Source organism: Varroa jacobsoni, unplaced genomic scaffold (assembly GCF_002532875.2).
Source record: "Varroa jacobsoni isolate VJ856 unplaced genomic scaffold, vjacob_1.0 contig00191, whole genome shotgun sequence".
NCBI classification, from domain to species: Eukaryota; Metazoa; Arthropoda; class Arachnida; order Mesostigmata; family Varroidae; genus Varroa; species Varroa jacobsoni.
This window is the reverse complement of record NW_019214425.1, coordinates 192,136-203,531: the sequence shown is the minus strand read 5'-3', so window position 1 is coordinate 203,531 and position 11,396 is coordinate 192,136. Positions and strand designations below refer to the sequence as shown.

The window sequence follows — 11,396 nt, the reverse complement described above, 5'->3', positions numbered from 1 at the left end:
TCCCTAGCCGAGTCAACGTGCTCATATATGACAATTGTTTATCATGGGCTGCTTAATACACACTCAATCACGACGAGTGGTTATCACCGCATTATTCTTAAACGAACAAAAAATTCAGAGTTAACCCAAAAACCTGTTTCGGCAAAGCGGGCAGAAGATGCGAAGCTTTGAAAACTCCACATTATAAAAAAAAATGGCTACATTCGTTCAAGCTAGTCATTTTAGTGAATTTAGTAGGTTCGAAGATAGTTATATAAGAAAATTAGCACTATGTAACAAATTTCTATTTTCAACAAGTTTAACTGTTTGTAGTGAAAAAACAATTTTTATTCGCCAAATCGTATTATGAGTGGGCAGATAGGGCATATCAGACTGAGTGCGCGTCACATTAATAAGATAAAAACTGAGAAATATCTACGTACAACCAAGAATTCTGAACTCGTGATCGCACTAGAGATTTACTCGATCTGTCAAAATCTAGATCAAGCGAAAAGATTAAGCGCAGGCTTAATACAATCTTTATCAAAATTGATTTATGTATTTTACGTGTATAACAACGTATTTCGTAGTTCTATTCTTCGGAGTTATATACAAACCGTCGTGTGTACATCTTCGTCAGCGCTATGTTACGTTATATACATTGCTTATATATATACAGTAATATGTAACTGTATGAATACAGTCATACGTTTGGTGTATGCTATAACGCACGTTGCGGTGGTTGTTGCATAGGCTTCTAATTGAATTTAGAAAATCAAAAATGTCCCTTAAATTCATCATACCCCATTCACTCAATGTGGTACTCTTTTAGTGTCGGCATGAGATACACAATAACAAGTATTGCGCCTTCCCATAAGAGATAATTTGAATGAAGTATTCGTTGATTCGCATAATGCATTAACAATATTGATTGTTTTCCTAACCTAACGTATTTTCTAATGCATTTGATGCGTATTAGATTCTTTACTTATTTAGCATCTTACAAAAGTTTTTTTGATCAGCAAATCGCACACTTTAATCATGTAGTCAGTCATTAACCGTTCGTCCTGTGACCATTGAAAAAATTCAAAAACTTACCTCAGTTATATTGAAAAATTTCTACGACATATTCTACCATAAAAATATAATGAATTTCATAGTTTCGTCATAATTTACAATTTGTGTAGAAGCTACAGCTATATGCACGTATAATGGGATGGAAGCTTTATTTTACAGAGTAGCTAAGGCAGGGTAATCCCCATACAACCGGCGCTGCACCAACAAGGGATTTGAGCTTGCATGCAGATCGAGCGTATCCGACGGCTGCAGCTAGACCAGCCCTCGTAACGATTTCGGTATCTCGTCTTCGTGAAAGCACCAGTTCATCTCCCGTTTCATGCTCTTGATTTTCATCCTGCCAAGTTTTCCATAACCACGTTCGAAGGAGTGCGTAGGTGAATAGATCACAGTCTCTGTCCGTAATATCCCATAAGTTGCCAAGTACGGCTGGGGAGCCACCTGAAGCATAGTAAGCGAAGTCATTTTTCAAAAACGTGCAGGATAAGGCAGCTGAGACCAACAATCTCACCACATATTTTAACATACTATAACCAGGGTAAATTGAAACCATGCTTTTGCGTATAAACACTTTTCGGCAAAAAAAACATCAAACATAACGCTCACCGAGTACCAGCCGAAGGGCATAACCTTCGGTGTCCATTTTTTGGCCAACGATGCGCATCCGTCCGGACGAACAGCCCATGATCAAGGCAGCGGCCCGTATGTTGATATTCTCCATCTGCTCGCGCATATGTTGTCGTCCCGTTCCGTGACCGCAATACAAATACACAGACTTCGAACGCAGCATCTGAAGTATTGAAATGAACATGGCACTCCAGTGAATGGGAGTTTACGATATGCACCTGTATCAAAATACCGTGCCAAAGAAATGTATATTAAAAGCGTACGAGATAGCCCGTTTATACCTCTGCAGCAATAGGACATTTAACCGATTATGACAAAAAAAAACGGACAGATAGTTCATGACGAAAAAAACTCACTCTCTTGAAATCTTCGCGTTCCATTGGTTTGCCCAAAGTGCCCTCCCATCGTTTGATCAGCACGGACATGTCCTCCCGAAAGCGTCTTTCGCTCTCAGGAAGATCGTCTCCGGGATTTATGCAATAAAAACCCGCATAGGGGTCTGCAAGTGTGAAAGCCTCAGCAGGTGAAAGAGCCGCGTTTCTGACACGCTGCAATTGCGCCTGTGCAGCAACTAATCCGACGCACGGCATTCGCGTTACATCATGATCATGGTACATATGACAGCTATCAAATGGCATATTAATGAGGTGCCGGTCCAAGACTAGGATAACGGGCAAACGTTTCGATGATTTCGTTAACAGCTGGCTCTCTCGTACTTGATTTTGGATATCAGCTGCTAGTGTTTGAAGTTCCTCGACGCTGTTGAGGCTCGGCTTTATAACCCGATAGAGCATAGTCACCAGTTGTTCGAGGCTTAATAAGGGCAGCGCTGTAAGTCCGGTGATAAGCAATTCGTTATCCACCTTGACCTTTCGCTTAGATGCCCACTTTTTAACCATACTTGCTAGATTTAGCACGAATTTTTGCGTTGTTTCATCTTTTAGCTTACCAAGAAACATGCCTTTCCAGCAACCCATCCACTGATTTTCTAGTGACTCGAAGAATTCGTAAAGTCGGCGATCCGCGGATTCGCGAAGTTTCCAATATTTTGATTTCTCCACTAACTTCAGACTAATTTGATTTTTAACAATTATGTCTTCAAATTCCTTGATAAAAGCTCGCTGAAACTGGCCGTCAAGGTTTGAATTTATATGTACAGTTTGTGGATCGCAACCTTTTTGATATCTGGTTGCAATGAGACTTGGAGTAACTGCGCGTTCAAAAGCGGCTGTCACTTGTACAATGCTCCAACCTGGATCACACCATTTCCACAATTTCTCGTACCAACGCTCTTCAAATTCAACCGTTGGTCTGAGCCAGTCAAAATAACTGCTATCCAATAGTCCGTCTTCATAATGACCCACCATCTTGAGGCCTCGGTTAAGTCCAGCTAATTGAACGCTGACGCCTAATGATTTTTCGAGGTAAAACTGAAAATAATCTTTGTGACCGCGCCATGCGCTCAGGAATGCTAAATTCGTGAAGAGGTTCGTGAGCAGAACCTGCTTCCCTACGGGCATACAAGGGCGTGCTGCATCGATCAACGTTTGGAAACACTTTTCTGCCCGATCACCATCCATTTCGAGAGACTTGTTGAAACGTTCAGCCAAACTAATCTTGATAAATTGATCCTCAAGACCCAGATCATCATCGCAAATAATATCATCAATTCCAGTGGTGGGTGCAGCAAGCTCATGACTCCGGGGCACGGGGATTTTTCGTCTTGTGCGAGTAACTCGACTGGAATTTTCATCGAGTGGTTTGAACTTGGGCCTGTCTTCAGCTTCTTGTTTGCGCGTTTTCCGGGTTGGAATGACAGAATTACCTTGTGTTCCATAAGAAGCACTTGTTGATGAAGTTACTTCAAAATCATCAGTTTCGTTATTAGTAGAAACCGTTTCAGGCTCAGGTTCGATATCGGTGTTCACGACTGCTGCAGTCGTTTTCTTCGATAGGCAGGCCACGCGCGCCTTTTTTTTGGGAACGTCAGATTTTGCCTTCGATTGTTCACCGGCGTCAATACTAATTTCATTCGAAAATGGAAGTCTGCGGCGAGGAGGCGCGGCTCTAACTATTGGCCTTTTTGTTGCAGCTGGCGTCTTTAGCGAATAATTCGGCTCAGGCACAAGTTGTACAGGTTCATTGGTGCAAATACCCAAATGTGCGAGAGCCGTGCTCCAGTTGACATTAAATGAATACTCAAATTTCAACAGCTCCATCTCTAAGCGATCATGGCGAGTTCCTGCTTGTTGAAGCGCGCTATGCGCATCTGATAGGATTAACAATGCTTCCGGGTACTTTCCCATCAATGCGTATCCGTGACTTAGCGAAAAGGCGTGTCGAAGCTTCACTTTTTGACCAATAGCACGCAAAGATAGGATCTCCTCAGGAGGGGGGTCGAGACTAAGCGTTTGCATAATGACTCGCAATGTTTTCGCCAACCGAGTTTCGGCACACTGCTCACTGCATGAGTATTTTTCCAACGTGACATGCGCTGTTATGGCGTCCAATTTTTTTAGGGTGACATGAATACCGAGGCTGTAACAAAGATAGCATTTGCAAGTGGTTGGATGCCTCTGACGTTTGTGGAATTTGACAAATTCTTTAGCTGGCATCCGCCTTTCTGCTTTGGCGTCCTGGATCTGCCTCATCTTCAGGTACATTGCAGTGTGATAGGGTATCGTTGAGGATGATTTGATTTTAAACGGCTCCTCATCGACAGTTTGCGCACTAAGTTTTGTTAACGGATCACCTTTGACGTCGAGGATATCGCTAACGATCTTCATTTTTGATTCAATCGGCCGGTCAAAAAAAATCGCAATACGAAGCATCCGTTCAATGTGCCGAAGCGTAAAGTACAGACTGAACAATACCTGGCCGTCAGAACAGCTGGTTGTTGTCACATTAATTGTTTCTCTCATTGAGCCGAGATCGAACAATGCGTCAGCTTTTACACACTCCGTTGACAGCATCGGAAATGCAACATCAAGTTTTTCCCATGTCATTACCGTAGGATTTCTCGTCTCAAGATACTCTAGGCACATTTTCATATTGCGTGATGTACTCTCGAGAATGTCGATTGCTGTCCGTTTGCCGCTCTCAATTATTCCCCAACGATTTAAGGCTGTGCCATGGTAGTATCGATTCAAACCGTAGATGCGGAGTTTATCGATGGTTGCTACCCTCACCGATTTAGCTAGGTCTTCGATTCGGTCGGGTGATGGCGGTTCTTGCCCACATTCTTCAGCTTTTACCCAGAGTCGCAGCATCTCAAGTCGATACCTTAAGTGAAAAAAATCCTCACAGTCAAGCATGATTCCGGCCTGGATCTGATTGTCGATTTTGATGAGGACAGTTTCTGCCAATTCAACGCAACGCGCCTGTACCAGAGCTTCAGCGATCCGTAAACGGTTCTCAAGAATAACTGACTTCGGGGCTGATGTGGCCTTTAATAGAACGTCGGTTATAGTTAATATCCGAAAATGATTCGACGTATCTCCGTTAATGGCAAGAAAACCAGCTGCCAGTTTTAGGTCATCCCATATAGCAGTTGCAAGAAGCATCCTGAAATAAATACATAAGCAGTACCCGAATCATAATGAGGACACCACTTCTAGGGTAACTAGGATAATTTGCCTTAGAAAACTGAGTCCAACTGACGAAGCTGACTTTTTATGCACTAGAACAACACGTTGTTTAAAAGAAGTAAAAAAAAATAATAGTTGTTATTCTTTATTAAAACAATACTGTAATGCGTTTTTATATGCATCTGTGTATAGTTTTGATAAATAAATAAAAAGAACACAAATTTATGCTTATAGACTATTTAATTAAGGCCATGCAGATGTATTATATTCAACGCAACACGTTTCACAAGAGACCTTAGGCGGCTCAAACTATAAGAGCTTTTTTTGAGTGAGTACCAGTAGTCGAAGGTTTTCAACTCTTGATAGTTGGCGAAGATCCACATAAGTGACTGGAAAAGATCGACATAATTCGAATAACGTAGCGTCTGGAGGGCTAATGGCATATCATCCAAAAGTTCGCGACGATCAAACGCTTCCGAATTCTCGTGACTGGAACTTTTAGGCTGCAAGAACACAGCACATTACTGACGTTTATTACTATACAAAGAGTGTATTTATAAGTAATACTCACCTTGTTAATAACAACCTTAATCACGGTCTTGAATGAACCGAAAGCTCCCAGGAACGAAAAGCTTTGGCCAGTGTGGTGAATGATGTTTTTTACGACATACTTCAATCGCGTGTTTAACTCCTGATATATGTAAGCAAAACGATGCGAGCCTCGCATATGATATAATAAACAATAAAATTTTCTTGTTACATGCTAGACACAATTATGCGTGTCATCCCATTGCGTCTCGCACAAACATTTACGAATATCTATATTCGAATCTATATATTACGCATATATGTATTATAAATATGTGCGAAATCGAACTAGATTCATCTTTGATATGAATCGGTAAAATACTAGCGATAAAATTAAATCGGCATTTTATATACGGGTCGATGATAATAGTGTAGGAGAACATTTCTATAGATACTTTATATTTCTTAGAAGATGCGCTTTAATACTTTCTGGATCTAATACAAAAACATGTACTAACCTCGTGAAGAAGTTTTTGACTTCTATCGATTTCGGACTTGATTTTTTCCGACAGCTGCCGAAGGCGAACCGAAAGCCAAATACCTTTTCGCGCACCTTTTATCAAAATACTTTCATTCGATGACTCTGTGCGCACCGAATCAACTACTTCGTCACCATGGTGCTGAGCTTTTGCCCTAAGGATAGAACAAACCACTAGGCCTTTAACAGTGTACGAACAACTGGCCATGCCTCGTTGTACTTTAGATTTTATATATTATAGTAAAGCTAACAGGGGTTAGGCAGCTAAAATTGACAAGCAACGCTCACCTTAAGCTGATTACTGTTATGATGTCAACAAGCCTTTGATCTTTTACCCGGCACGCTCTGAGCTCAGCCAATACGGTGTCCATTACCTCTTTCGATGCTCCTATTCGTTGTAACGCGTACAGTTCTAGTGCTAGCCATTTAAATCTGTTCGGCTCCATTTTAGATAGCTGGTTAAATAAAAAGACATCTGAAGACAAAATAAGCTAAAATCGATAAGAATGCCAACGCAGTATAGTGCTAGCAGTGAACTTGAACTGGTTGAGATACAAAGTTGTTTGTTCCTTTTTTGCATAGTCCTATGGGAAGCTAGGCAAAGTGATGCTTGTCCTGCCGTTCGTTTAACAAACATAGCCAAACGTAAATTATAGGGTGCATGAACAATAACCTAACGCGTTAGGCTCCCTCAGCTATTGCATCAGAATGTGTTAGAACTCGTAGTACACCTAGTTTGACAAAACTACCATTAAATTGCAGACTTATTCCTTTCTAATTATCTTGTAGCGATTCTCTTGAGTTTCACCTTTTACAAATTAACCAAACTAAAATATTAATGATTATTAATAATAATACAAAAAAACAAAACAAAATATTCTTCCAGTTGAGTAATGTGATTTCTATATTATCGGTTTAGCAGATTTGAACCGCAATCCTTCAGTGCCAAATACGTGAACCCCACATCGGTTCCAAAAATTGCTTGTCCTGCGCCTTGTTTCAGTTCAGCGTTTCCACTCGGTTTTTCGCTCTTAGAGTCTGCGATTTCAAGACAAACATCCTATAATACTCAGCTCCATATCTAGCTCATCAAACGACAAAATGCGATGTACGAGCTTACATTGCATACCTTGTTTTCTAAGTGAAGTTTCACAGGCGACTAATACTAATGGGTCAACCTTGTCGGGTCCATATAGTTCCAAAACGGCGCCGATGCAACGCGGTGAGAGATAAGGCTCAAGGCGACTGCTCGCGTTTTTCGGAGAGATGCTTGTTGCAATCTCGATTCCCATCAATACCACGCGAAGCAGCTGAAGGCAATCTTTTGATTCAGGAAACCGTGGTAGAAGTGTGCACATTATCAACACAAATGTTTCTTCTAGCTTTTGAGCTTGATCCGCCTCCTTGCAATTCTGTACACATAAAGATAGACCTAGGTTACTTTTGGGATTATTACGTTTATATAGGAAATTGTTAGGACAGGTGATATTTGTTTCATCTGTTCCCATAGGCCCATAACCTGAGGCCTTAGCGAGTCATATCTCGCAGACCTCGAATGAGTAACCTTTTAATATAAGAAAAAATGCTTTAGTAGCTTATCTGATTACCACAAACGGCTAATAGATAAAACGGGCTATTCTGCTGTAAGTTATCGTCTATAGATTGTTACAACCAGGAAAAGGGGAAGTCAGCTCAAAAACTCGAAGTAGGCTGAGTTTCAGGCCATCAAGGCATATGATGTATGAACTGTCTGTTTTGTATGTGGATACAATGATATGAGTTTTGTGGCATTTTGCATTCTTCTTACCACTAAAAGTAAACTGGTGGTATATTAAGGAACAAACCTTTAGTGCGTTAGCAATATTGTTTGCAACCTTAGCAAGCGCCTCGTTTTTCCAAACGGAATGTTTTGGATCATTAAAAGGCAGATGTTCCCGCAACGTGCATAGAGCTTTGAGCAGACGAGGCAGTTCCTCTTCATTTAGCACACTCCGATTATATACGACATGTCGAAGAAGTAGAAGCGCTTGATCAAGGGGCTGTTCAGAAATGGCCAACAAACAGCGAACAAGCGCTAGTGTAGTATCTGCCAACTGAAGCAGGTTTTTCTTTCCGTGTTCTATCCGTACAACTAGTACATTGCTAAGATAATCTAAGATGGCCCCGTACTCTTTCACAACAGAAGCTTCCTGTGCTGCCTTCAAACCTCCTTCGAGATCGCGCTGCCCAAGGCAAGTGATGACGCCATGAAGATCTGATGGAAACTGTAGATTTAATCAAACAAAATAGTTAAACAATTGTTAGGATATTGAATAACAAGAAATTACAAAAAGGTCAGTTGTTTTCAACACTTCACTCAGAACTATTCTAGTTGCGAGCTGTTATTAAATAAGTTATTGAATACATATATATCATTATGTCACTATGTGCTGCCACATAAAGACCTAAAGATACTGCATAATTCTTGTGAATAAAGAAGATTATTATTTTCGTGCTACAAGGGCGTCCTACTTAAAAGACATGATCAAATTCAGGAGAACCTAGATATTCACGTAAGTCATCAACGTTTTGTACACCTATTCAAGTGTATAAAGATTTTATACGTTCCCTTACACTAACCTTCAGACTAGAAAGCACCCGAAATGTGTCCAATTGGCAACTGGACGCCAATCTAATAAGCTGACAGGTCAAGCGAGTCGCCATACATCGTTTCATGGGCGGCAACCCCGAGGACCACTCACGAAGCAATGTGCAGCTCAGCATATTCCAGTGCGCAAGGTGGGCGTCAACGACACCGACATTTAGCGATCCAGCAAACTTAGGTTGCAGTAAACAGAACCACAAAAACCAGAGAGCGCACTCTTGAGAGTACGCGCACTTCTCAGCGGGAACATCTGCGTCTTTTTTGCAAACGTTGCTTAAGATATGAACCACATAAGTAATCTGTTCCTTGGTGGGCTGCTGGGACATTATACGCGCCATGCAGCGACAGATATGCGCAGCTTGGCGAGCTTCCGTTCGCCGCCTATACAGCAACGAAACAACTTGAACAATGGCTTTCATTAGATCATCCGGTATTCCAAGGACGAACGCCTTGTTCAAAGCCTCTTCCGAATACCTCGAAGTAGACACATCTGACGTATTATCCACAGCGGAGTTTGTCACCACTGCCACAATGCTTTCTAATGCCGCTAAGACACAATTCGCGAGCACACCATCCTTGAGATTTGATTTCCCCAGGTGCCTACAAGTTCCAAAAATTAAACAGTGTAATACAACAATGGGTACATCTTGTGTTTAATTCGAATACTCCCTATGACACTTGAAGAGTGCAGGATTATTACATTGTACATACATAACCTATAAGCTTGTTGTGTTTATGTGTGCAGTGGTTAGCTTTTGAAAGTAGCGCTGAGATAATGCGGCGGCCCACCATTCTAACGGAGTAGGTTCTAAAATGCGTATTGCCAACGATTGAAAAAATGAGAATACATGAAGTCGCTACTTGCACATGAACTTGGATAGCAAATTGATTATGTTAAAAAAAACACCCTAGACAGAACATTAATTCACTAACTATATTCATAAGGTGATCTGTCAATTTCATATTTCGCTTTTTTAGACATATTGCATATACAAGCAGTCGCTCTTACGGAACTTACGCGACAATGTGTTGAATAATGTTGACATTCGATGGATCTGGCACGAGAAGTGCATGAATACGACGCGGTAAATCCTCGTCAAGCCCCGATAGGGCAGAGCCCAGTCGGGACGACAAACTCGACATCTTTGGGATGGCAACTGCACAGTGAGGAATTTTAATAAGACATTCTAAAGCAATAATGTAATAAGCATTTAAAGGAGATCTAAACTCACAAAGAAGAGTACTAAAAATAGTGGCGCCAATAAAATTAAGTCCAGTTCCTTACTAGTAGTTTTCCATTATTATATCAACTACTTCTGAAAAGAAACACTTTTTTTTTAACTACCGCTAATCTGCTTTATCTTTTATTTTAAATAAATCTCTCAATTTGTACCTTAATACGCGTGTCTATTATTTGGTCATTCAAAAGTCAATTCTCAATTCCAATAAATTTTTTTAATTCTCCTCGCTTGCCTTTGTCAATAAGGAACAGATTCGTGTATTCTGTTTGATTTGTCTAATACGTACCCGTTAGCAGTAATTCTATTCACCGCCGGTCGATTTCTCACTTTGTTTCAAACACGCTGTCACCCTCCTCGCTTGCTCTAAGAAAGATTGATGTTCTTTTTTCAGTTGATATGAAGCTGTAAATAATTTTTCATCTCCTTTTTGTATTGAGGAACGTGCCCACTCTTAATAGTTAACCGTGTTTTCCCCAGCACTTCGCCGTGCTGCTATTCCATCAGCAACATCGCCGCTAGTGGTAGCAGTCATTCGTTCAGGTTCTTTAACCGCCATACGCTCTCCCTTTGTTGATATAGATTGAATTGTTTGAATAAGGATCACTATGGCCATTTGGTAGCAGACTTTCGTTTTCGGGCCGTCCTTTCCGCTCGCTGATTAGCTAAATGTTTCGGGTTTTACGTCCGATAGCGCCATTACCCATTCCGTCAGGCAGTTCACTGGTTGCTGCCTGATTAACTAGAGGTTTAAGAGAGCACCGAATGTCCAATCGTTCGAAATTCGAAGTTCGCCACGAATACCGCCAAGTTCAAAGGGAGGTGCTACAGCGCCATTTGTTGCGGTACATAGATTTTTACCGAAAAATAATTCATTACGCGTAGTATACGTCAACTCACCGCAGAATTTGCAATCGTTTTTTTCATTAAGCATTCGTTTAGTAAAAACGCAAAAGCCGTACGCAATTCAAAAAAATATAGTACTGCTTTAAAATGTATTTCAAAGCTTGAATAGTAGTTACACTCTTACAATGATTTGTAACACCTATTGCAGATATATTTGTATGCTTCAGATTTAGAACAAATCGTACGGTAAATACATGGTACAATTCTTTTTTAAATACGTTAACAGGCTATTATTTCTATCTTGCATCATACAATCAAATGAAAAGAGCTGT

At 40.8% G+C, this 11,396-nt stretch overlaps 1 protein-coding gene across 1 annotated transcript; it reads right to left on the bottom strand.

The window, feature by feature from the left end:
- Positions 1–305: 305 nt before the first annotated feature.
- On the bottom strand, positions 306–11,090 carry LOC111270901 (uncharacterized). The gene is made up of 11 exons (XM_022851375.2): positions 10,508–11,090; positions 9,999–10,137; positions 8,956–9,580; positions 8,181–8,600; positions 7,466–7,748; positions 6,625–6,811; positions 6,317–6,491; positions 5,607–5,773; positions 2,040–5,247; positions 1,663–1,846; positions 306–1,497 (listed from the first exon to the last, which is right to left on the bottom strand). Exons 2-11 carry the CDS (start codon positions 10,121–10,123, stop codon positions 1,205–1,207), a joined length of 5,667 nt encoding a protein of 1,888 aa, XP_022707110.1. The 5' UTR covers positions 10,124–10,137; positions 10,508–11,090; the 3' UTR covers positions 306–1,204.
- Between the last annotated feature and the right edge of the window lie 306 nt (positions 11,091–11,396).

Coding starts and splice junctions, on each gene's coding strand:
- LOC111270901 (XM_022851375.2), bottom strand. CDS start 10,123: ATGTCGAGTTTGTCGTCCCGACTGGGCTCTGCCCTATCGGGGCTTGAC. Junction 5,248..5,606: donor TTGAAAACCTTCGACTACTG/GTACTCACTCAA, acceptor TATTTATTTCAG/GATGCTTCTTGCAACTGCTA. Junction 1,847..2,039: donor AACGCGAAGATTTCAAGAGA/GTGAGTTTTTTT, acceptor TCAATACTTCAG/ATGCTGCGTTCGAAGTCTGT.